This window comes from Danio rerio, chromosome 13 (genome assembly GCF_049306965.1).
Source record: "Danio rerio strain Tuebingen ecotype United States chromosome 13, GRCz12tu, whole genome shotgun sequence".
Taxonomy (NCBI): domain Eukaryota; kingdom Metazoa; phylum Chordata; class Actinopteri; order Cypriniformes; family Danionidae; genus Danio; species Danio rerio.
This window is the reverse complement of record NC_133188.1, coordinates 8,256,983-8,281,297: the sequence shown is the minus strand read 5'-3', so window position 1 is coordinate 8,281,297 and position 24,315 is coordinate 8,256,983. Positions and strand designations below refer to the sequence as shown.

At 37.6% G+C, this 24,315-nt stretch overlaps 1 protein-coding gene across 50 annotated transcripts in view; it reads right to left on the bottom strand.

Annotated features, from left to right (window-relative positions):
• Positions 1-23,969, bottom strand: part of col13a1 (collagen, type XIII, alpha 1) — a 197,410-nt gene extending 173,441 nt beyond the window's left edge. For 49 of the 50 annotated variants that reach the window (XR_012389128.1, XR_012389127.1, XM_073920597.1 and 46 more), the window contains exons 1-2: positions 23,405-23,969; positions 13,874-13,943 (exon numbers count right to left, since the gene is read on the bottom strand). Coding sequence is in view for 1 of the 50 variants with exons in the window: in XM_073920593.1 (XP_073776694.1) it covers positions 13,874-13,943; positions 23,405-23,689 (355 nt within the window). In the remaining 49 variants the exon portion in view is untranslated. The remainder of the gene's footprint in view (positions 1-13,873; positions 13,944-23,404) is intronic. The other variant, XR_012389129.1, reaches the window with a different exon arrangement.
• Between the last annotated feature and the right edge of the window lie 346 nt (positions 23,970-24,315).

Genomic DNA, 24,315 nt, shown 5'->3' with positions numbered 1-24,315 from the left:
GGTTTGTTCCTAGTGTTTACTTCATTTTGTGTTCTAATCTTTATCTTGCTTTTATCCTTTGAACCATTTTGAATTTTTTTGTCTTATATTAGTAGTTGATTATTAGTAGTTTGATTATTTTCTCTCTAAGATTCTAGAAGTCTTCTTTTCAGTTTCTGTTTTATCCGATTGCCCACCCTGCTGAAAAATCCAGCTTAAACCAGCCTGGGCTGGTTGGCTGGTTTTAGCTGGCTGACCAGGCTGGTTTTAGAGGGGTTTTGGCCATTTCCAGGCTGGTTTCCAGCCATTTCCAGCCTGGTCTTAGCTGGTCAGGCTGGAAAATGACCAGCTAAATCCAGCTAAAACCAGCTTGACCAGCCTAGTTTAAGCTGGACATAGCTGGTTTTGGCTGGGCTCCCAGCCTGACCAGCTAAGACCAGGCTGGAAATGGCTGGAAACCAGGCTGGAAATGGCCAAAACCCCTCTAAAACCAGCCTGGTCGACCAGCTAAAACCAGCCAACCCGCCTAGGCTGGTTTAAGCTGTTTTTTTCAGTAGGGCAAATTAGTCTAGTTCTCTTCTACTAGGATTTAAATTTGATTTAATATTTTCTTTTAGATTTAGTTCGTTTTATTGTATATTATTGCTGCCTGCTTGCTGTGATGTCTTGTCTTACGGTATAATCTTCCTATCCCTGTGTCCTGACTTCCCTGGTCTTCCAGTCTATACGTAGTTTTACATGGCTTGCTCCAGGATCTAGCTCTGGTTTTGACCACTGTTGCTCAAACTCCCTGCTGGCTGTTCATTTTGGTGTCTTCTTGTCTCTACCACTGGCTCCTTTGTGTTGTTGCCCCTACTGTTAGGACCTTATCAGTCTACTTGTGCCTATTTCTGTCAAACCCCTTTGTATTGTTCATTGCTGCAACTGGGTCTGCTTCCTTCTAACCAACCTTGACACTGGTTCTAAACTCCACCCAGTGTGTTCCGCACCGGGGAGCAGAGCAGGCCTGAAGGCCCTAGTATAGTTCAAATAAAATTAAAGAATGAAATAATGTAATATCAAACAAATCAGGCCAAAACAAATGTCCTTTCAGTGGTTAGAACAGGGGTGGGCAAACTCCGTCCTGGAGGGCCGGTGTCCTGCACAGTTTAGCTCCAACCCTAATCAAACACACCTGCTTATAGATTTCTTGTGATCTTAAAGACACTGATTAGCATGTTCAGGTGTGTTTGACTAGTGTTGGATCAAAACTCTGCAGGGACATCGGCCCTCGAGGATCAAGTTTGCCCATCCCTGGGTTAGAAACTTCACACCAAATGGAACTTTCAGCAGAGTTCTTTTTGGCTCTTAAACACCTTTGAGCTACCATTGATCTGTGACAGCTACACAATTGTATGTCTGTCTTTGGAAAACAGAAAGAAATGTAAAGATGTGGCATGCCGCAATGGCGATTTTTGTGTGATGGGCTGCAGAAGGATGTCTGCCAAACTGTTCTTCTTTCACAGCCACCATTGTTGTGTTTACGGGTACAAGTGAGCAGGATGACACATTTGCAACCCCACCTACTATGCAGCGGGGGTGACAGAAGGTACAAAAACAACCCTTTGAACTTCTTTTTGCCCTTAAATTAAAACGAAAGAACTTCATTTGAAGTATACTGAGGACTTAACCAACAGAAGGTAGGACAGTTGGTAGGATGCTTTCTTATCAGCACATCATGTTTCTGAAAAATTTTGTGCAATTCTTAGGCCCCGTTTAGAAAGAGCTTGATTACCTGGTTCAGGTGTGTTTGATTGGGGTTGGAACTAAAATCTGCAGGACACCGGCCCTCCAAGACCAAGTTTGCACACCCCTGATCTAGATCAATACCTCTAAATCAAAGGCATAAAAAATTTAGTGATCTCTAGATGTAAAAAGGGTAGCAAGATGAATCTTACTAAGTAACTAGTAAGTGTAAATAATCAATATTCCAATTACAGATTCCCACTGCTGAATTTAAAAGGCGATTCTTCTTCAAATACTTTCTCTCACAGTCTCATCCTCTCACGCTCTCTCTGTCCATCTGAGGATCTCTCGTGTGTGTCGGTCATGACTCACAGACTACACCTCTCCCAAGTAAAGCTGCTCTCTGGCAGCTGCGGTGTAAAGTAATCATAGGCAAGGAAACAAGATCTAAAAGCCCCTCTTCCTGTCAGCAGACACGTCAAGGTGAACTTGGAACTCCTTAAATAACCAGCAGCACGACCCTTTCACCTGACCCCGCTATGAGGATCAGAGGAAGCCTCTTGTTTACAAGAGCATTAAGGGAGTTTTAACTGCAACTGCAGAAACGTTTTTAATTTCCATCTCGTCCTGTGCAGGAGATACTATCAACTGCTTTTAATGTACTGGGTTCATTTGAGCACACAGAGCGTGGCCGCTGTGAGGTTACCTCTAATCTTTCTGTGTATTTCTCTCTCTCTTACCAACTAGACCGCAGTGTTCTTTGATCCAATCCTAGGGGTCTACATTGGTCTGTCATCAGGCAATGCGCTGGGCGTTCTCTGAGTGCCCAGAATGCCATGTGCTGTGTGCACCATGTCCCTGTGGGAGCTCTGGAGACACTCTGACAACATGTGGCGTACGCAACAGTCATAATACAAGAGCATTACACTGTATTCTAACAAATGTGACACAATAAAACCACAAATGATTAATGCAGTCATTATTTTTTGTACCACATTTAGTGTGATTTCTATTTTTGCGTGTAACACTGCTCAAAACAAAGTTTCTTTGGCCTTCACTCCTGCTTTACATAAGTGTACTGTATATTAAACACAATGGGCTCTATTTTGACTGTTCATGCGCAGAGTGCAAAACGCAAGGCGCAAAACGTAGGGCACAAACGCTTTCAGGGCGTGTCAGAACGCATTTTTGCTAACTTAAGGACGGGAAAATCTGCTTTGTGCAGTGGCGCATGGTCTAAAAGGGTTTATTTTCTTAATGAGTTATAGGTGTGTTTTGAGAATAAACCAATCAGATTCTCATCTCCCATTACCTTAAAGAGCCAGCTGCGTCGCGCCATAAGCGCATTGCTATTAACATGACGTAAAGTAAATTCCTCTCGTGGATAGGGAAACTTTACCGCACAGACATCAATTAGCCTATAAATAATTAATTTCATTTGTTAAGCGCAAAGACTTGTTTCAAAACTATTTCTAAATTCAGTTCTAATTTCCAGCAAACGAATAAATGAACAATAATAACAAAGTGTGTACAAAATACTGAGTTATTTCCAAATACACCTGCCATGTCCCATATGGTCTAAAACCTGACAGGTGGACAAATCTAAGCTTGTTTTTAATAAAACAAATATAAATATGGATATAATAAATAATACTGTTTATAATAATAACATTATACAAAAGCAAATTGAATGAACTGAAAAAGCCTCCCGAGATGAATAAAGTATGAAGGCAGAGGTTTTTTAATTCATGTAGGCTAGAAAATAATGTTTTGTAATATTTTAATAATTTATATTTATATCCTATATTTATATATATATATATATATATATATATATATATATATATATATATATATATATATATATATATATATATATATATATATATATCCTTATTATATATATATCTTTAAGATATTATATCTTTTTCATATGTAAAGATATTTGCTTATTGCTCTACATCTTGTGTGTAGTGTGTAAGCCAGGCGCACTTTGCGCCAGACAATAGACCGACTTTGTTCTGGTCTAAAAAACAGACTATTTACAGTTTCTCAAAATAGCAACGCGCCAAAACACGCCTTCTTTTTTAGACCAGAATGCCTATGGGCGCACATTTAAGCGCAAATGCATTTGCTATTTAAAAAGTGTGGCGCAACACCTCAAAATTACCCTTGCGCCAAGCTTAAAGTAGTAAAAGACTATTGCGCCGCGCCTTGCGCCACACTGCGCCGGGTGTATGATAGGGCCCAATATGTCTTAACCGACTATATTTTTATGTATATTTTACTTTTACTTTCTTTCAGAAATATGTCTTTAGGCTTGTTTTATCACAGAGGCAGAGAAATTAAAGGGATAGTTCACCAAAAAAATAATTTGCTCACACTTGTTTTTGTTCTAAACCTTTATAAAAAATACAATTCTGACACAAAATTAAATAATCTAATGAATATTGGCAGCAGAAAAAAAAACACTTGGGCCCCGTTTACACTAATACGTATTAGTTTTAAAATGGTATTAGAAAGAAAACGATCCACATTTACACTGGCCTTTCATCTAGCATTTTCTTACAGCCCTCCGTCCACACTATACTGCTGAACACACACATCACATGACCACACAAAGACACACACTCTGTCATGTGCTCCAAGTCCAGCATATGCAGACGTCTGAGCTCCAGGCTCCAGACAGCAGTGCATGTCAGACAGATTATGAAGGATGTACTGCTGGATCGCGTCTCACTATAGTTGTTAAACGTTATATTTAATTAATCTGGTCTTTATCTAACGACTCTTCTGTCTTTTTAATCTACCTGGTAACGTGTCACAGCATCAGTACACTGCTTCAATTTTTTTTTTGCTTTCACACTTGGCTTTGTGATTTTAAATGTATGTTGGTTGGTACCTGTTGGTTGTGCACCTTTTTTACCGATCAAGTTTGTCGATGTTATTATATAGACACAGATCACTCTGCCTATTCATGCCAGAGTACCGCGGAAAAAGTGATTGACAGGTGGTAATTTGTGTGTAGAGCTGCATGATTCTGGCTAAAATAAAAGTCTTGATTTTTTTTTGCTTAAGATAAAGATCACAATTTTCTTAGGATTCTGTAGATGTAAAATAAAGGCTAATATGAGTCGGCTATTATTATTGTTGTTCTCCAAATATGATAAAACAACAATAATAATAAAATGTGTAAGTCTACAGGTTAAAATGCTAAATTTTGAATCGACTTTGAATGGTGGATATAGACTTTAAATTTGTCCTGGTCATTATTGCACAGAAACATGATGACATCAGAATACAACAATTCATAATTCTGATGTTAAATTATTATGTTTGAAACAAATGCTTGTAATCTGTCATTGACAAATTTATCAGACTATTTATTCACATGTAAAATCAGACATTTGTCATTTGTCATTATTCACGATGAAAAAAAAACATATTAAATGCTTGTCGCAATCATAACTCTGTAATGCGATATGACTATTTAAATGATGTGCACGCTTTCGGTTTCACTTCCACTGCTAAGTGCTGTTCATACTTCCCGGGCGGCTCCCAAACGATCACTCTGTGCCACAAACTGAATGTTTTTTCCAACTTTATTATTGTTATTCACAGCCCATGCAGGTCCTGTTTACTAAAGTAGACGTGCGCGCATCTGTCATCAAGTAGTGGCCGGCTTGCCCTCTCTGTGGTAATAGCTCACAGTCAGCAGTTCACGTCAAGTATGATTTCGTGCCACGAATTCATCATTACATGAAGACAAAAATTATATTTGTGGGTGAATTATACCTTATAAATACAGTATGTGAATCTTTCAACATCATTTGAAGGTGTCCATGTCGCTGTGCAATGTATGTAAAACAATAAGAAGACTTGTGTGGCGTTGCTTCTCTCCTGAACTTGAAAATATGATTCGCAGAATCGTAAAAATGCTGGATTACCATTTTCTAGGGGGTCGAATCAAGATCGCAATCTTTTTTTCATTAATTGTGCACCTCTATTTGTGTGTAACTTATCTTTATTTATTTATGATTTGGTTATGGGTACATAAAGACCATGTGGGTCGGGTAGTTGAAACGGTAGGCTACAACTAATTAATGTGTTATGAAAGTGGCTGATTTCAAGAAGTCCTACACTGTAAAACCCAACAGTCAACTTTATCAGATGATATGAGTGTAGTTAACTCAAAATGTACTGAAAGTTAATTCTACTTCGTTTAAAAGGAGTTTTGAACTCAGTGTTGAATGTAATGAGTTAATTAAGGCCGTACTCACACTAGGTACAGTTGCCTCGAACTGGGCCAAAGCACGCTTGTCCCCCCTCCTGTCTCCCCCAACGGCCCGCGCTCACACCACAAATGGGCCTCGTCACGCTTACGTCATCGCTGCTGCGCTGTTCAGTGAGAAGCGCTCTCTCACTCAGCAGCACGGTGGAGATTTCTCTAGTTATATCTTTTCAGATGTTTGTTATGTAGTGACATGCAGTCAAATATTTCGCCAAACAGTCCATAGGGATGCGGTGACACGCAGTCAGATCTTTCGCCGAACAGATATGCCAGTTTTGGCGCTCATAAACAATCATAAAGCTCTCGTGCTGCAGGAATAAGGAGGTTTGCTAAAGGTGCGCAGCTGTCGTGCAGTGAGGGGTTTGCGTCTTTAATAAACTACGCCAGTTTGCGTTCACTGAACAGTAAGAATGATTAATAAATCCATATGAAACAGCCCCTTAAAAGTCACGTCTCGCTTTCAGTTTCGGGCTTTGGCGCGTTTTGCACTCACACACAAGCGTACCGTGCCAAAGCCCAAGTGAGCCGCCCTCAGGCACACCTCTTCCAACTGGGCCAGGGCCGGCCAAGTAAACCGTACTTGAGCCCGATTCAGCGCACTCACAGTTCTCAAATGATCCGGGAAACGGGCCTGGGCATGGTACGGATGGCATAGTGTGAGTAGGCCCTAAATACCTCATTCAACTTAAATGGAGTAAGTTCACAATACTTATATAGATTAGTTTTTAACTCAAATGGTTTGTAGCAATCGGTTTCCTCAAATGGTTTGAGTTGCCTTAACTAACTGGGTTTTACAGTACTCAGTTGGTTTGAGTTCTCTTCATTTATTGAGTTTTACTGTGTTCAAATTGCTTAGTTTACTCAAATGGATTAAGTTCACAGTACTAATTAGGATTAGTTTTTGAACTTAAAGGGTTTGTTGCAATCGGTTCCCTCAAATGGTTTGAGGTATGTATTATTTTTAAGTGTTTATAGATTTCTATTTACTGCGTTTTTGCAACATTGAGCATTGAACATCTGCAATTTGTTTTTCATAACTACTAGAGAATCAAAGATGCTGATACTTAATTGAAGTGTAACTGAAAACCCAATTAACCTTTGAGCAATACACTTTTCCGCTTGGCTGTGTTCTGTTTTTGGGAATGACGAAGATGTTAAATATGGCAAGTATGTCATACGTAAAGTTCCTGGAGCCAAGCTCTAATTACACACACTAGAAATGGCTCCTCGTCTGACTGCATCCAGGTAAACTGCCAAATGTCACTTCCTGCAATGAAGCTTGGGGCTTTAGAAGCCTCTCACCCTTCCTGTGTACTCGTGATTAATCCCTCGGATGGGCCTGCAATGAAACCCCTCATCCCGCTCTTTATGAGAGTCCGACAGACGACTAAGAGAGAAGCTGTCAAGCTAGTGTGTGTAATGCACACATTTAAAGATAGCACACTTACTCAATCCCTTACGACCTCTGGTGACACAACTAATGCCACCAGTGCTGGTCTGCGGTCGGAAACCAGTCACAAAGACGCTAAATCCTACAGGGAGTTGGTGCTTTGGCTTTTCAGAAATAAGAGCAATGGGAGAGTGCGCTGCATAGAAGCCACAAGGGCGGCCGTCTCTTTCTTCTTCTCTGTTTCCTACTTCTATGTCCAAGAAAGTGCCATTCAGTTTCTCGGGAAACAATGTGTGGATTCAACAGTGTTCTGGGCACTTGGGCCTGGATTCAATCTAACTGTCATGGGAGTTTTCTCATACACTGACAAAGCTGTTGGCAGTAAGTGCCTCTGGGATCATTTTTACAAATCTCCACTAGAACAAAGAGCATCGAATCCATCAGCATGCCACGATTGTCTACACAGTTCATTCACACCTCGTGTAGCGTGCGTTTGGTTTTCACGTCACAGTGGCCTTTTGATACCAGTGAAGAGGCTGGGCAGATAAACACGAACCAAAAGCATTTTTAGACTCATAAATCATCGCCATTATGTATACATACTACATTCTTGTTTTCTCCGATGACTAAATAGCGACAATGCCTCAGTCACTGTTAACAGAACTGTCACACATGCAGCCATCTACGATAAGGCGCGAATGTCATTTTTTAATGATGATGTTTATATATACACATCTGCTCAGAGGGTCACAACTAAACAACACACACTGAAAATTTACCTAAACGAATACAAACCAGCGGTTCTTAACGGGTTGTGCTTTACAAAGTGATGGTTCAATGACAAAAACGAGGTTTAATGTACAGAAAGTAAACAAAATCAAACAAAGATATGTACTTAAATATTTATCAAAGTATTATGTTCATTTCAACTGGTTTGTTTGAGTGTTTGGTTTCGAAATGTCTGTTTTAATGGTTTCGTGCTTTTGTCAGCTGACAAATTACAGCGCAAAATATGTTTATATGCACTACAAGACACATATTTAATGTTATCTCGATTTACCTTGCATGGTTAGGCCACATTTTTTAAAAATGAGGGAATGCTGTTATTAGCATATGCTTTCTTTGATTGGTATTACTGTATTAATTTTCCAAATGCATGCTGTTTATGCTTGTTTTAATAGTATTTGTTTACAATTTTGTTGAATAATAATTCATGCTACATAAGTTAAATCACAAGTAAGGCGGTGTAGTCACATTGAATGGTTCAAAAACCATGGGAGCAAAGCATAAATCAAAAGACATTTCTCAATTTAAAATGACTTTCGCAATGCGAAGTTGACTCTGAGCTGTGCAATCAGTCGAAATTACACTTGTTATTATGTTTATGTTATTATTTATTATAAGTTTTGGCCTCCAAAGGTGAAAAAATTAGATAAAACCATTGTTGCATCCTTTTCCAGCAGTCCGAATTCATTTATTTTAAAAAAAGAGACAATAGACAATGCCATCGTCCGAGAGCCATTACGGTCCTCCGCCCTGCCCCGTCGCAGCAGCAACCTGCTTGCGAAAAACACAACACTCAGGCTCCGTTTACACTAATAATTTTTTGTTTAAAAATGGCATTTTAGAACGAAATAGATCCACATTTCATATAGCATTTCTGAAAAGCTCTCCATCCACTCAATACTGCTGAATGCAGGCATGTGCTGCAGCATATAAGCCCGTCTGAGCTCCAGGCAGTCAGCAGGTGCTTTGAGCACAAAACCCCAGAGAGCAGTGCACATGGGCCAGTTTATCAAGGATGTATCGCTGGATCGCGTCTCACTATAGTTTTTAAATGTGACATTTCATTAATCTTGTCTCTATCTAACGACTTTTCGGTCTTCGATCTATCAGGTCATGTCACAGTGTCAGTAGTACACTGCTTTAATCTTTTACTTTCATGCTTGTACTTTTTACTGTTTTAGCGAAAACCTCAGATACTGTTGGTTGGTTGCTGTTGGTTGTGCACTTTTTTTACCAACCAATTTTGTGTACGCCATTATAACGACACAGATCACTCTTCCTATTCATGCCAGAGTCCCACAGAAAAAGTGATTGACAGGTGGTAATTTGTGTGTAACTTCTCGTTATTTATTTAAGATTTTGGGTAAAACAAAGACCATGTGGGTCAGGTAATTAAAATGATAGGCTAAAATAATTAATTTGTTATGAATTAATTATTTATTTATAAATAATTAATTCACCACCACCTACGATGACGATGCCATTGTCGATCGCGATGTTACACACTAGACATTGTACAATGCCAAATTGGTCAACATCGCACAACCCTGATCTGTGTGGCTCTTAAGGTGGCAGGGGGCTATATTCCTGTTGCCGACTGAGCTTATCATTATTGATCAAACAACAAAAGACAAAAACAAACTGCTCTTGACTGAAGGACTTTTTTATATTTAATATGAAACAAAACAAATTTAATTTGTCCAACGAAGACTATGCTTACAGCACTGTTTGTTTAATTTGTTTATTATTTGTCTATTTTTATTCAATTGTATTTTTGAATCAGAATTATTTTGAGAAGTTTTTGTCTCTTTGTTTTACTTTGTTTTTCTGTCATATAGCCCAAACAAAGTTGTCGTGATTACAATACTGACCAAAAATAATCACGCAGCCCTACTCCGAGAAGGTGAATCATTTTCTTTATAGTAAGACGTTGTGTGGCACTGTAACCGCTCCAGTAAACAGTTGCACGGATGAACTGACTCTGACTTTGTTAATAAAAACAAATCTTGGAGGAATCTAAGTGAATGCAAATGGGCCAAATGAGTTTTTAAACACGGGCTGAGTGAACTTAACCTCTGAAGGCCTTTGGGATTTGCAAAATCTGAAAAAATAAACCCATTTGGATGTGTTGAAACATTCCCCAAGCCCATATACCAGGTGTTATATTGTTCCTACAAGAGGAACAGACTCAAACTGAAAAAATAGAATAGAATTCAAATTAAAAACCTCCATGTAGTCCTACAGACAGACCACACATCATCTTCGCTTAAACATAATAAGACAAGATTAATAATACACAAGTCAAACACTTATTAAATGAATTAAGACGAGGAAATGTTAACTATACCAGTGGACTAAATACACATTTGTTAATGCATTTACTCTATACCGTTACAAACAGAAATATTATTGCCCCTATTCTCTACCTCAAACAGTTAATCAATGATACATGTATACATGAGAGCCTATGCGTTTGATGAAAGGGCCACAGACTATTACCCACCGCTGAGCACTCAAAATAAACAATGGAATGGAAGCCATCTGAACACTGCGTGCTGGAGTGATTGACAAGCGGCAGCTGGCGACATTGAGAACGACATATATGTGGACGCTTCTTTACATACACACAGTATTTATACCCATGCATTCATCAAGAACCATGCACAATGTATACAATCACTGCACTCTACTGTAACTACAGTTAATTCAGCTTTCAGTTGACAAAGATCAAAAACACTTTCATGCTCATCTTTTGTCTGGTTGTCATTACATGTTTGAAATGGAGTCAAAAAACAAAAAAAACAAAGAGAAACGCGCAGCCTGTATTGCGAGATCAGACGCTCTCCCACGGCATAGCAATAAAGGCTGAACAACAACAAACACGATCATCATCTGGGATGCCTGCTGTTAAACGGTCCCCACACCTGGAGCAGAAGTGCCTATCCACGACATGTCCATCTTAAACCGGTTTCACTACGCCGTCTGAAGTCACTTCCCACTCAGTTAACACAACAATGACTAGTACTGACTGGCCTAATTAACACTGGGATGTCTGTACCATCTGGCCTGGTTCTCGGAGTTGTGTAAATTCACACACACATACATACACATAAGCGCAGGCTATAACACAAGCACAAGCTATAACACAAGAGGTTGTCTAATGACTGACATCTGGAGGATATGAAAGCAAATAAAAATGTAGCTGCTTGGAAATTTTAGTTGGGAATAGTTAAAACGATGTTGTTATGTTTTTTCAAAGTCTCTTATTCTTGCCAAAGCTTTTATTTTAACATTCAATTAAGAATTATTATTTAAAAAAACAGTCATTTATCACAACTTAAAACATCAGTTTTCTCTTAATATATCGCCACCTTAGAATTATAAGGTTCTACCTGCCATTTTTGTCAAAATTGAGTTATTCACATATTCTTATTAAATGACAACTTATTTACATTATGTGATGTTTTTATAGGTTGTTTTACATTTTTAAAACTCTTTTTAAATAAAACAAAAAAGGTTTATCTACAAAGTTGAACTCGCTTGTCTCTATAAGGTTCTATCTGTGAGCCAATCAGCCTGTTTAATGCACGCACAAAGACCAATCAGAATCAGCTTTCTTTGTCATTTTGCCAGACTGCTTCATTGACAACAGGAAAAGCCAGAAAGACAAAATCACACTAAATCAGAGTCGGCTAAATAATGCCGAACCACACAAAATTCAGACGTTTGTAAAGGTGATGATTTAGAAGCATTTCTTGACATTGAGATTCATTCATTCTCTTTTCGGCTTAGTCCATTTTTTAGTCTGGGATCGCCACAGCGAAAAGAACCGTCATGTTTTACACAGCGGATGTCCTTCCAGCTGCAACCCATCACTGGGAAACACCCATAGAGACTCAATCACACACATACACTACGGACATTTTTAGCCAACCCAATTCACCTGTACCACATGTCTTTGGACTTGTGGGGGAAACCGGAGCACCCGGAGGAAACCCACGCAAACACGGGGAGAACATGCAAACTACACACAGAAATGCTAACTGATCCAGCTGAGGCTCGAACCAGCAACCTTCTTGCTGTGAGGCAATCATGCTACCCACTGCGTCACCGCATAGCCGACATTGAGATGAAATGTTCAATTTTACATTGTTGAAAAAGAAATTAATATTAAAAAAATTATATATGAAATGTGAAATAATTTTTTGTTTACATATAGTCAGTGAAATAGTTTTCAGTGTTTATTAAACTCATTTGGTCATCGTCTGTTTCTTCTAAAGTCTTTAAATTTGATATTAAGCCTGTGCAAATACCTAATTTAATTCATGGGGCATGTAATTCAATAAATATAATTTAATAATTCATATAAAGCATAAAATGTAATAAATAGTAACATATTAATTAGATCAAATTAACATCAGCACTGGAAAAAAAATGTTTAGCAGAGTCTTGTATGCTTAATTTGAACAAGGAAAAATATTCATTCTAAAACATGAAATAAACATTATAGAAAGCAAAAGTTTAACTTTCTCAAGCATTCAACACATTCAATTATTCAAGCACATTGTTAAAACACCAACTTATATATATTTTTGATTGTATTTCTTGAAAAGTAATGCTATAGTAAACGATTTGCCAGATAGAACCTTATGATTCCAAGTGGAAAATGACTTTTCAGAATTAGAAGCTTCTATCTGCATTCACCGTGTTTTTTTTTTTTTTACTCTAATTTGCAAATGTAAGAGAACTTTGATAATTTACATTTAGAGAACCCTTCGGGTCTCTGTCATGTTAATGTATAAAAGAGAACTGTTACGCACATGTCGTTATATGACATGCTAATATGCTATATGAAATGCAAAAACTTGAAGCCCAATATCTCAAAATCATTTATAACGCAGATAGAACCTTATAATTCTAAGGTGACGATATTTAAAAAATTAAATGTGTACTTCAGTCTTTTGCACCCTGCGCTTTAGACGTTGTGCCTAATCATTAAAATAGAGCCCCTACTGTCTAATGTCAACAGTTTAAAATTACAAACTTTTATTTAACAAGGATGCATTAAATATTTAAAAAACAAGTTACAATTTTTGCCACAACTGGTGAAAATAAATAAACAAATAAATATTTAGAGTTCAAAAAAATGATATTATTGCTGCATTCATTTGATATTTCAAAACCTTTGTGCATTAATACAATATTTCATTTCATGAAACATACACCAAAAAAAATCCAGCTTTTAAACATTCTGTTAACAGGGTAGTTTTCTTGGACGTATTGTACGGATGTGACTTTCAGTCGTACGCAGCGAACCTTGTTGACTGTTCCCTGTGCTCAGGAATGGCCAGATGATGCCATCATAACACTCCGGCTTGCATCACAACCCGCTCAAACACAAAGTGAAACCAATGACAGCCAACAGCACTTGAAAATACGATTGCACCTGTCACCAAAGCAATGAGGGCACATACGGAAAGCCAACGGATAGGGGAAGGGAAACTCTTTTCACTTATTTACGTCTCATTGGGAAATGAAATCTTGTCCACGGTAATCAGATTACTGAAGCTGAAAATAGCATCAGTTCACATATCTACAAAACAAAAGACTTAACCATAATATACATTCAGCTGCATATCAGAAGTAAGAGGCGGAGCAGACTGGGCTGTGGATTAATAAACAAATGGAGTTAAGAAACCTACCTGGTGGACAGACGCAGCTGTGAGGTGCATCCCGAGCCGACCGTATCTTCGGTAGACGTGCAGCTAATTTCTGAAAATTAAACAAATAGGACAATTCAATTAAGTTGTGTTGAACAGACTATGATGTACATGAAATAAAGCTAGTTGCTTAGATTCCTGAGCTTTGTTGAAGGAATAGTTCATCAAAAAATGAAAATGAATGGCAAAAGTATTGAATTAAAAAGCTTGTTAAATGGCACCAACTGAAAAAAATATATACACCGAATTAACAAGTTCTTGTATTTTAATGACTCAAATTTCAGAGTTTGTATTTTTAGGTCCTGAAATTGAACATAGCTGTTTATTTAAGCGGTGGATATTTCAACAAAAAATATTTCAAACATTTTATACTTGTAAATTCAATAATTCATATTCAATGACCAGATTTCACTTACAAAATATTGTAAATGATTATGTGGTAATTTATATAATGCAAGTCAATAGTCACTTGTTTTTCAGATTAAAAATAAGTGCATACAGACAAGTTCAAATTAAGTCATGTGTCTCCAGATCATACACTGGGGTATTATGAAGTGATATGATTGGTCTGAGAAAGAAACTACTATAATTTATGTCTGCAAGCATGACTCGATAATGATAATTAGATAGATAAATGAACTTGCATCTGATTTCTGTTTGCCCAAGCTAATTATATTAAAAAGAATGTTCGGTTTCTTGTACAGAACGATTGTTTTGCTTCAAAAAACAGCAGAGCATCACCAAGAGCCTTGGGGATTCATTTTTCATTTTTAATCTCATCATTATATAAACTGCATTCTATAAAACCAATGGCTGTAGATTCACCTGAAAAAGTCATACTGAATAAAAATGTCACATATATAAGTTTTATGAGTAAATTAACTGTGCAATTTATTTTATTTTATTTTATGTTATTATCATTATTATTTTTATTATTATTATTATTATTATTATTATTATTATTATTATTATTATTATTTGTTATAAACTGTCCCTTTCAGTTAACTCGGACCTAGGATATAACGTTGTTAAAAAGAGTTGCTTTCTAAAATGTTTAGGTAAAAGTTAAAGCAAAGGTTAAAACATCAAGTTTAAATCTTTAAAACTTAAATTTAAAGTTGAAATAAAGTGACAATTTATTGATCTTTTTCTTTTGTTTTGTTTTTGTTTTGTTTTTATAGTGTTCTGTTCAGAGGTTTGGGGGTTGGTCATTTAAATTTTTTAATACATCTTAAAATGTCATGTATTCCTAAATAACATCAAAGAGATCTGCAGAAATCATTCTAATATGAAATCTCAAGAAATATTAGTACCAATTCCCAATAGTAAATTCTGGCTTATTACCTGCCTGTTATTAAGATTTGCTGTTTATTACTGCTTATAAATTATGATCTTTCTTCTACACCCAAATCCTACACCTAAACTCAAATACTACCTTACTAACCACCGATAAGAAGCAATCAAGTAGTTTATTGCGCTAAAAGTCTTAGATAAAGAGATAGTTCACCCAAAAAGGAAAATGACCTCATCATTTATTCTCTCTCGTGTGGTTTTAAACTTTGATGAGTGTCTTTCTTTTTAATTGAACCCAAAAGAAGATTTTTGAAGAATGCTAATTGTGGGGAATCTAGAAAAAGAGAGTACTATGGGGAATCTTCAAAATATCTTCTTTTGCATTCGACAGAAGAAATAAACTCAAATAAGTTTTGAACAATGGGAAACGAGTTATTTTTTAATGAAATAATTGTCATTGATCATTTAATAGTTTGATAATAGCATGAATTAACATAACGTGACTAAAAACGTTGTATTTGTTATGGAAAACTATATAAATTATAAGTGATAACCTGTATAAATAAATCTATATACTGTCTCATCTGATAATTTATGTTTTCATGTTGAATGGAATCAATTATGGAGTTCATTAAACTAAACAAAAGTATTCCAGCATGTCAAATTTTATACAATATTATTTTTTAAATAAATAAATATTTATTTGTGTAACACATATTTTAAAAATGTATTGCATGGAGGAAAAAAAAAAAGATATTTTAAACTGACCTCATATGCTTAACAGATATATATGGTTCTCCAACCTTCAGCAGGGGCACCACTTCTATTGTCTCTGCATAGCTTTAGTAGCTGTTTGCTCTATAAGCAGCATCATGTCAGTGTATTGTGAGGGTCTGACAGGTGCTGTGTTAGTTATTTGATAAACAATGTGTGTGTGTGTGTGTGTGTGTGTGTATGTGTGTGCGTACCAGGTCACTTTTTGGAACCAAATATACATTTACAGTTATTTTAGAAACTCCAAACCCCAGCCTATCACTTAATATGTAACAGTCAGTTTTTTTTTTATTTCCACAAGAGTGACATTTAAGAGAGCTACTTTTGTATTTTTAGCCCAAACTTCTAAAAACCTCTATAATAATAATAATAATAGACAAAGCCACTGTGTGCAATCCCATTTGACTGGAGGGACAATGATTTATATCTGAATTGTAAAGTTTTGTCAAGCGTTTGCACAGTGGTACTACACAGGTCATGCCCTTTCCATCTTACATTGAAACATTAAAGCTAGAAAATTCTTGGACATTTCTCTTGCACCAGTTTATATTAACCACCAATCGTTCCAGGGCTTTATTTGGTTGATACTGGCAAACCCTCTTCCCAGCTGGAGAAGTCTTTACTCAAACCACTCTCAGACACTACAAGCTATTGTGGCAGTTTTTTCCACACTACTGAACTCAGCAGAACTGCAGATTTTGTAAAGCAGGATAAAAAAAAGTAAGAGTTAATGGAGGTTAAGAAGAAAAGGAAAACCAGAAGAATGCTAAGATGAAAATATACTGTATGTGTGACAGCTGGGTTAACCAGCAGACGTTTGTTCTGCGAGCACAAAATCCGTGGAAAATGCATTACGGAAGGAACCTGTGCTGTGCGTAAACTGCTTTTCCACAGGAGCTATGTCCAGGGATAAAACACACACACACACACAACAGAGCTTGCCAAAGCTTTAACTCATGGATTTCCAATGCAGCATATTTAGTGTTTTTACGTCAAACTGTGGGAAAGTGCTTGTAAGACCCTATTTTACTTCACAAAGCTAAGTGTTGTCATAAACAACAATGCAGGCAGTGAGATGTTTGAAAAAAAAAGAGAAAAGTTAGCAAGAAGAGTTACATTGAAAGGAAGCACTTTAAAAAAGATCTAAAGAAACGAAGACTTGAGCTTTCATTATCAAGCACATGACGTTACTGATGCATTTAATTCAGATAGGGTGTGTTCCTTTATGCTCAAACAAAGTCAACATGAAACAAACAATGACACTGTTTACTTTCTTAATACGTACTTCTGGTCATATTGTGCACAGATTATCCGTGCATGTTAATCCAAAGAAGAAGAAACAAGCTTGTAATCTTTCATCAAAAGCAAAACCTGTTTAAATGGATTCCCTTTTCGATTGATGTCAAGAATAATGTTGATTATATATTTTTTTTCAATGCAATGCCTACCTACGTTTTGTAATACAGTCGATTTTGAGTCATATATGAATGTCATTTCTTATTAAGTGTGGTTTATTCATAAACTAATTTCGAGAGGATCACGTGCTTATAATCAACACGGCTGGCTCCTTGTTAGCTCCGTAATCAGCCCTATTAGATGATTACGGAAGCATTATAAATAACCTGAGTTTTTCACTCCAGTTATCTTCGTCTTGAAGCTCCCCCCCTTTTCACCCCTACATCCTCCCACTTTTTCTGATCGGGCGACACGGTGGCCCAGTGGTTAGCACTGTTGCCTCACAGCAAGAACACTGCCGGTCCAACCCATCGGGCCGGTTGGTGTTTCTGTGTGGAGTTTACATGTTCTCCCCGTGTTCGCGTGGGTTTTCCCTGGGTTCCCCGGTTTCCTCCCACCGTCCAAAAACATAAACCATAGCCAATCGACTAAAGCAAACTATCACCCAATACAACCTTAGTTTACAATACTCACGGTGACAAGCAGGGGAGTTCTCGAGACCTACCTGACCACGAATTCCCCTCTCGCCCTTCTAACGGGAGGGAGCCCCGGGCTCGAGGATATTACGAGCTCAGGGCTCTCTCCCGGGACAGCATGCCAAATACGCTTTATTGATTATCAGCTAAGTGTGAACTCTTGAAACATCATTTCAAGAATTTACACTAAGATATTGCTTGATAATAATAGCAGGTTTGGCATGCTGTCCTGGGAGAGAACCATGACCTCAGATATAATTGAACCCAGGGCTCCCACTTGGTCGCTGAGCATGCAAGGGGAGTATGAGATCAGGTAGTTCTCGAGAGCTCCCCCTGGTAAAGGAGGAAAGGGGGAGATGGGGTGGACGGGGGGTTTCTTCGGAAAACGAAGATAAGAGAGAAGTTTTAGCCGGGCTACTTAAAGTGAGTTTGGATAAATCTGAATGGCTAACTAATGATTGTAGATGAGAGACCAGCTGCGATCAATCATATCACCTGCTCCTCTCGTGTTTGGGTCAAATCTGACCGATTTACAGCTTAAAACTCTTAAAAATATTGTGTTTTACATCCGATTGCCTCAAGCCCTTATGATATCCTCCACACTATGTACTTAAACATATAAAAGTGATGATAACCTCTTACATTGAATTTTGAGTGCTTACTCAATCTTGTTACACTTGTGGTGTTCTCGGTCAAAAGTGACCGCCGGAAATGAATGGGTATATCCAGACTATATTCATTCATCAGACAGAAAACATCCCCATACACATTACCCCAACCCACTCACTCTCACACACATTTTAGACAGAACAATGTCTTTTGTGTGTACATATCTCTTTCCAGCTCTTATGTGACGATACTTCAGCCTGATCTCATGAGGAAACGTGACTACTTTACGTTTTGTCAGTTTAGTGGCTAATTCATAATTCAGTCGTGGGAAAATATACAAAATATATAAAAGGCGGTGTGGCAGCAAACGCCACCCCTAAACCGTCATAGTAGGACGAGCAAATCGTACTAATATTTACAGATGAGACTGTATGAATTAATACGAATTACCGTACGTTCACACCGAAAGCGGCGGGAGCGTCAAAGTAGCCGGAAGTCATTCATTTTCAATGAGAGCCGGCGGCGATATGCGGCGATAAGCGGCGAGGAGCAGCGCGGCGCGTCTTCGCCGGCGTGAGCATCGAGGAGAGTTGAAATGAAGTCAACTTTATGGTAATGAGCTATGACGCGGTTCGGCGGCAAGCAATCAGAATGAAGACGTCCATCGCTTGATAGCAGTTCAGAGAACACAGACCTGTGAACTTTGGTTCCGACCACAGTTGTTCCCAAGGGTTTGATTATTGCAGTCGCCGGATTTCCAATTATTTACAATTTTTTCCTACAGGAACATGCATTAAATAAGTTACTGGCGAGTTACTGATGTTCATTAATGTTATATATTTATCTTTAAAAAGCGGGAATCTCACACGATGTGACAGTACAAAACATTACTGCTGCTTCAGGATATTTCAGACATATGGACACATATTGGATAAATAGAGCAAAGCCACACGCAACTTGATCTTCCATTGTTGTATGAATTTGATAAGAAGTGCACAACATTTTCACGCTAGAAACATGTTTTATGCAGGAATGTAACTGATATGCTGCAACGGCTCCTTTAAATATGAGATCAATGTAGCGAGTTTTGACGCTCTCGCCGCAGGAGCTGAAGGCAGAGAGCGTTGTCGCCAGGGCGGCCAGAGCGACCTTGGACGCTCTCGCCGCTTTCGGTGTGAACGTACGGTTAGCCACTAAATCAAAAAGTTACAAATTGCCATGAGATAGCATTGGATCCTCCAACGTGAACCAACTTCCTGATGAAAAAATTTATTATGTCTTTACACAGACTAGACATGTGACTTTTATGTGAAGCTATCTGTGTGTGTTTGTGTGTGTTTTCCTTTTTTCTTTCATTCTTTCTTTCTTTCTTTCTTTCTTTCTTTCATTCTTTTAATCCTACCTTCTTTCAGACAATCTCCATTTAGACTATCTCTGGGTCTAGCAGGAACACTTTTAGCTTTATTGTTTTATTGGATTAGACCATTAGCATTTCACCAAAAAAAAATGACCAAAGTAAAACTAGTGCTAGTTCTGTGTCTATACCCTTATTCATTGTTCCCTACATTAGTACACTAATAAAATCCAATTGAAAGACTGAATGAAATTTGAAGCACTCAGTACACAGAAAAATATAAAAAAAAATTGTGCTTTACTGGTTGTTAAATCATTTATATCATTTAAAAATTCAATTTCTTTGGTCAGACCCTGTGATAGTTATTTTAGCGAGCTGTCCATTGGTAATAAAACAAAGCATTTTGATTTCTGTAATTTATTGTTCACATTGTAATACATTTTCAGTGCCTATTTGCATTTTGACACTGAGTTTTTTTTATGTCTAATTTTAGAAATCCACGTTAAACACTACTTTAAGACATTGTTCACAGCTAAAGAATGTTGAATAAAAATTTGGTGGTGAATTTATTGTTTTTTGTTTTTGTTTTTATTTAAGAGCAGTTAAAACAGACCGGTCCATTTTGACCAGGAACGCTAAAATAAAGAGGCGGTTAACATAGAAATGCTCAGAGTTTTTAGATCTGATTTCAAAACATTGATGATTCCATAAGGATATTTTAACATCTATGGAAACATTCTATTAAACAAAAGAAGAGTTCAGACGCAAATATCTCTAAAGACCATCTAAAATGTTCTACTATAATGAGCATTTTTCTCAGCCTCCGATGTTTATGTTCAGTTATTCACTTTCAAGGCAATGAAAAGAACTTATTAATCACTATAAAAACTACATTTCTGAGCCTACACATGGGAGTCAGAGAGAAATGCTCATTTTGGAAGAAAATATGAAACAGCATTTAGAGGTTTTTGCTTCTAAACTCTTTAAATATTGAATAAATGATTAAAATATACTTCACACTAAAAATAAAATTCAAAGAAAAGGATCTTGGCTAAAATGGTTCTTTAATGGCATCACTGTTAAATCTATTTTAGAGCCTTTATTATTAGTGTAAAGCTAAATTGGTTTGCATGTACATCTCATGATGACGTGATGTAAATGTTAAAGTTGTGGCAATGACATGAGACAGCTGATGCCCCGGTGTTTGCATGGATGAGTTAGTAGGGAGGGTACATTCTCTGCCTCCAAGCTTTAATGGTAACTTGATGCCCAGTATTTGATCTGGTTTTAACAATCTATTTTGAAAGGATGACAAAACGTTTTACAATTCCAAAGTCAGCTTACTGCTAAGACCCTCAGACTTTGTACCCAGGGGCCAAACTCTATCTCTCTCTCTCTATTTCTTTCATTCTTTCTCTCAAACCTGGCTACATTACCCCCCCCCCCCCCTCCCCCCACCCCCCTCCAAACCAGATTTTGATTACACCTCTAAAGCACATTCTGGCACATTCAGTTAAAATTGTGAAATCGGCACAATTCTAACCTTCATCAAGCGCTTCCAATGTATATGTTTCACAGCTTTAATGGAGACTTATACATGCGTTTAATGGTGATGCCGAAATGTCTGTTGTCAATACGTCAATAAAAAAACATCTTGACTTGATTAGCAAACACCCTTGAGACAAACAGTTCAGATGCTTTCAAAGACCCATAAGTGTTAAACAAAAGTGAAGGCAATTTAAAATTAAAGACATTTTCCCTCAAAATGCTCATTACTGTTACACATCTGGACGTTTTATTTGATTAGATTTTTTGATATCTGCCATTATGTTTTAAAATTGCTATAATTGTGTAATATAACTATTTTAACTATAAAATGTAGGCATGCTGAAGAAATAGTTATACATGCACGTAATTAATACAAAAGAAACATTTTGTAATAAGCTAAAAAGTCACATTTCTATATCTTCGACAAGTTCCAGAAAGATTTCAGTGAGATCTCCTGTCAATGACTTATTATTCAGACATTGTAATCACACTCAACCTCAGGTTGACTCACACTTGGCTGTCTCTACTCCAGTGTGCTTACAACCTGCATCCTCCTCTGCAAACTATATTATATCAACCACAGACACTGAGATGGCAGCCTTTCCGCAAGCAAAATTCAACCCAAGATACTTTAAACACTGCAGATTTTTTACATGCAGCTAGGTGCTGAACCACCAGAGGCCAGTGTGAAGGGACCACAGCCACAGGCAATGTACTGCATGTATATATCTCACTTTTCTGCACCTCACAGCTTCAAGCTCAGACCTATTCTTCACAGATGCTGTTTGCTCGGCCAGTGCAGAAGTACTTGATTGTTGATTTAAAACAGGTGTCATAAGGTGACAAAATGTGTTTAGCAGGTCCTGCATGCTGCAAATAGCAGTTCTGCTGAACAACAACAACAGTCAAGGCTTGCAGAAGCAGACATGCTTATCAAGCGGTCTGATTTTACCAGATCATATCAAATGAGTGTACTTTTATTAAGACAGCTAGACTGATGCATGTGTGAAATGACAGCAGGAAATTTTGGCAATATGACTGCATTATTTATAGATACTCGTTCTAGGGCAATGCTAAATAGGATGTGAAAAATTCGAGCCATCTAAAAGAGTCTGACCCGGCATCTGAAGAGCTACAATAACTTAAAAACTTAATGCATCAGGATTTAATCATGTTCTCACTCGTGTGTGATGCTGAATTCGAAATTAATAGTTTATTGAAGAATTGGTTAATATTAACTAGTCAGTAGAGAAGTAAATCTAACTGTTAGTTAAATTAAAATATTAAATTAAGAGATTATTTAATCATTTATTTTACTTATTTTTGCGTTTATCACAATTAGACTACACTCAAATTTTTATTTTTTGGTTTGTTCAAACTTCTTAATTAAAATGAGCTAACACAACACAATTCTCGAGATTTCATTTGGACAACTTAATTGTTTATGTTCACTCTACAGAAATCTGTTGAAAGTGTTAACTTAATCGATTTGTGTTGGGACAACATGAATGAATTGTGTGGAACTCAGCATGTTTCAGTGTATTTAAAAGCTGCCCGAGATTACAAACGAAACAGATACATAAAAAACAAGTAAAATGCAATTTACCAAACCATTGATATATTGTACGCTAATTACCAAAAAATATTTATTAAGCAGTCCAAGGAATTTGGGTATGTTTTGATTCATGTGCGTTTGAAAGTCGGCCAAAGCTCAAACTGTCTGCAGTGAAAGTGCGTAAACAAAGGAGGGCAAATAAACAAATTACAATTCTGAGGTAGGGATTTGGAGTTAGATTGTCGGTTTCATCACCTTTCATAGTTTAAACAATACGCAGTCATATATTCATAATATTCAACCTTTCCTCTTGAACTCTCCAAGTTCTAGTGGGACAACATGCAGATCTCACTTTCTCTCCGTCCTCGCACCCTTGACTCCAGTAAATTGTAAGTAGGCTATGACAAAAGGTTAATATTAATTTCTGAACAATTAAGATTGCCGCTCACCTCCTCTAATATCTGATCTAATCGACTCCACAGGACGGGCTCCACCTGTTCCAGGGAGACCCAACTGGAGATACGAGGATCTCTGTCCTTTTCCAAACTAAGCACCCTGGACTGCAGATCTGACGTCCTCAGGTAGAGCAACACACAAACTCCAAACGAGATTAAACACGCACAGAAGGCACACACGTCCTTCCAGTTCGTCAAAAGGCGCTTTTGGCAGGGATGCTGACGGCAGGTCCTCTCCCAACTGGACTGAGGTGATACTCGCGACTTCATGTCCTCCATGTTTGGGAAGCGTATATTTAGGCAATTTAAAGTTTATCCACTTCTTTATCAGTCTGACAGGATTCTTGATCACTGATAAAGTTCTCCTTTCAAGCAAATTAACCGTTTTTCACGTGAAAATGTCACTCTTCAAAACGACCTCAGCAGAGGCATGCTGCTCGATCAAGTGCATGGAGATATTGGTAAGTGAGGTCCGGCTCTAGTGGGAGTCCGTGTGCTTCGGTCGTGCCATCTGACGGGTTTGTCTGACTGTTGCGCACTCGTGAGTCTCTCTCAGAATGAAATCTGACACACACTACACGGCTCTGCAGCTCTCACCACAGGACACTTTGCTTCTCTGTCGCTCACAAGCCCCGCCTTTCGGTTTATTTAGGCTAAACGGTAGGGCGGGATTCACGGCGAAGCTGACCCCGGCTTTGATCCGGCTGTTGAGAACGATATTTTTAGGTGAGCTTGTTGAATCGATGCATGAACTGGATGTATGACAATCTCACAACAATTAAAAACTGATATCTCTGCATATCTACAGCCAGAGTGTTAATTGGGAAGTTTTTCAACAACAGACCTGTAGTTAGCTACCAAATCCTTAGATAACTCCTGAACAACATCATACAATGACTTAATCA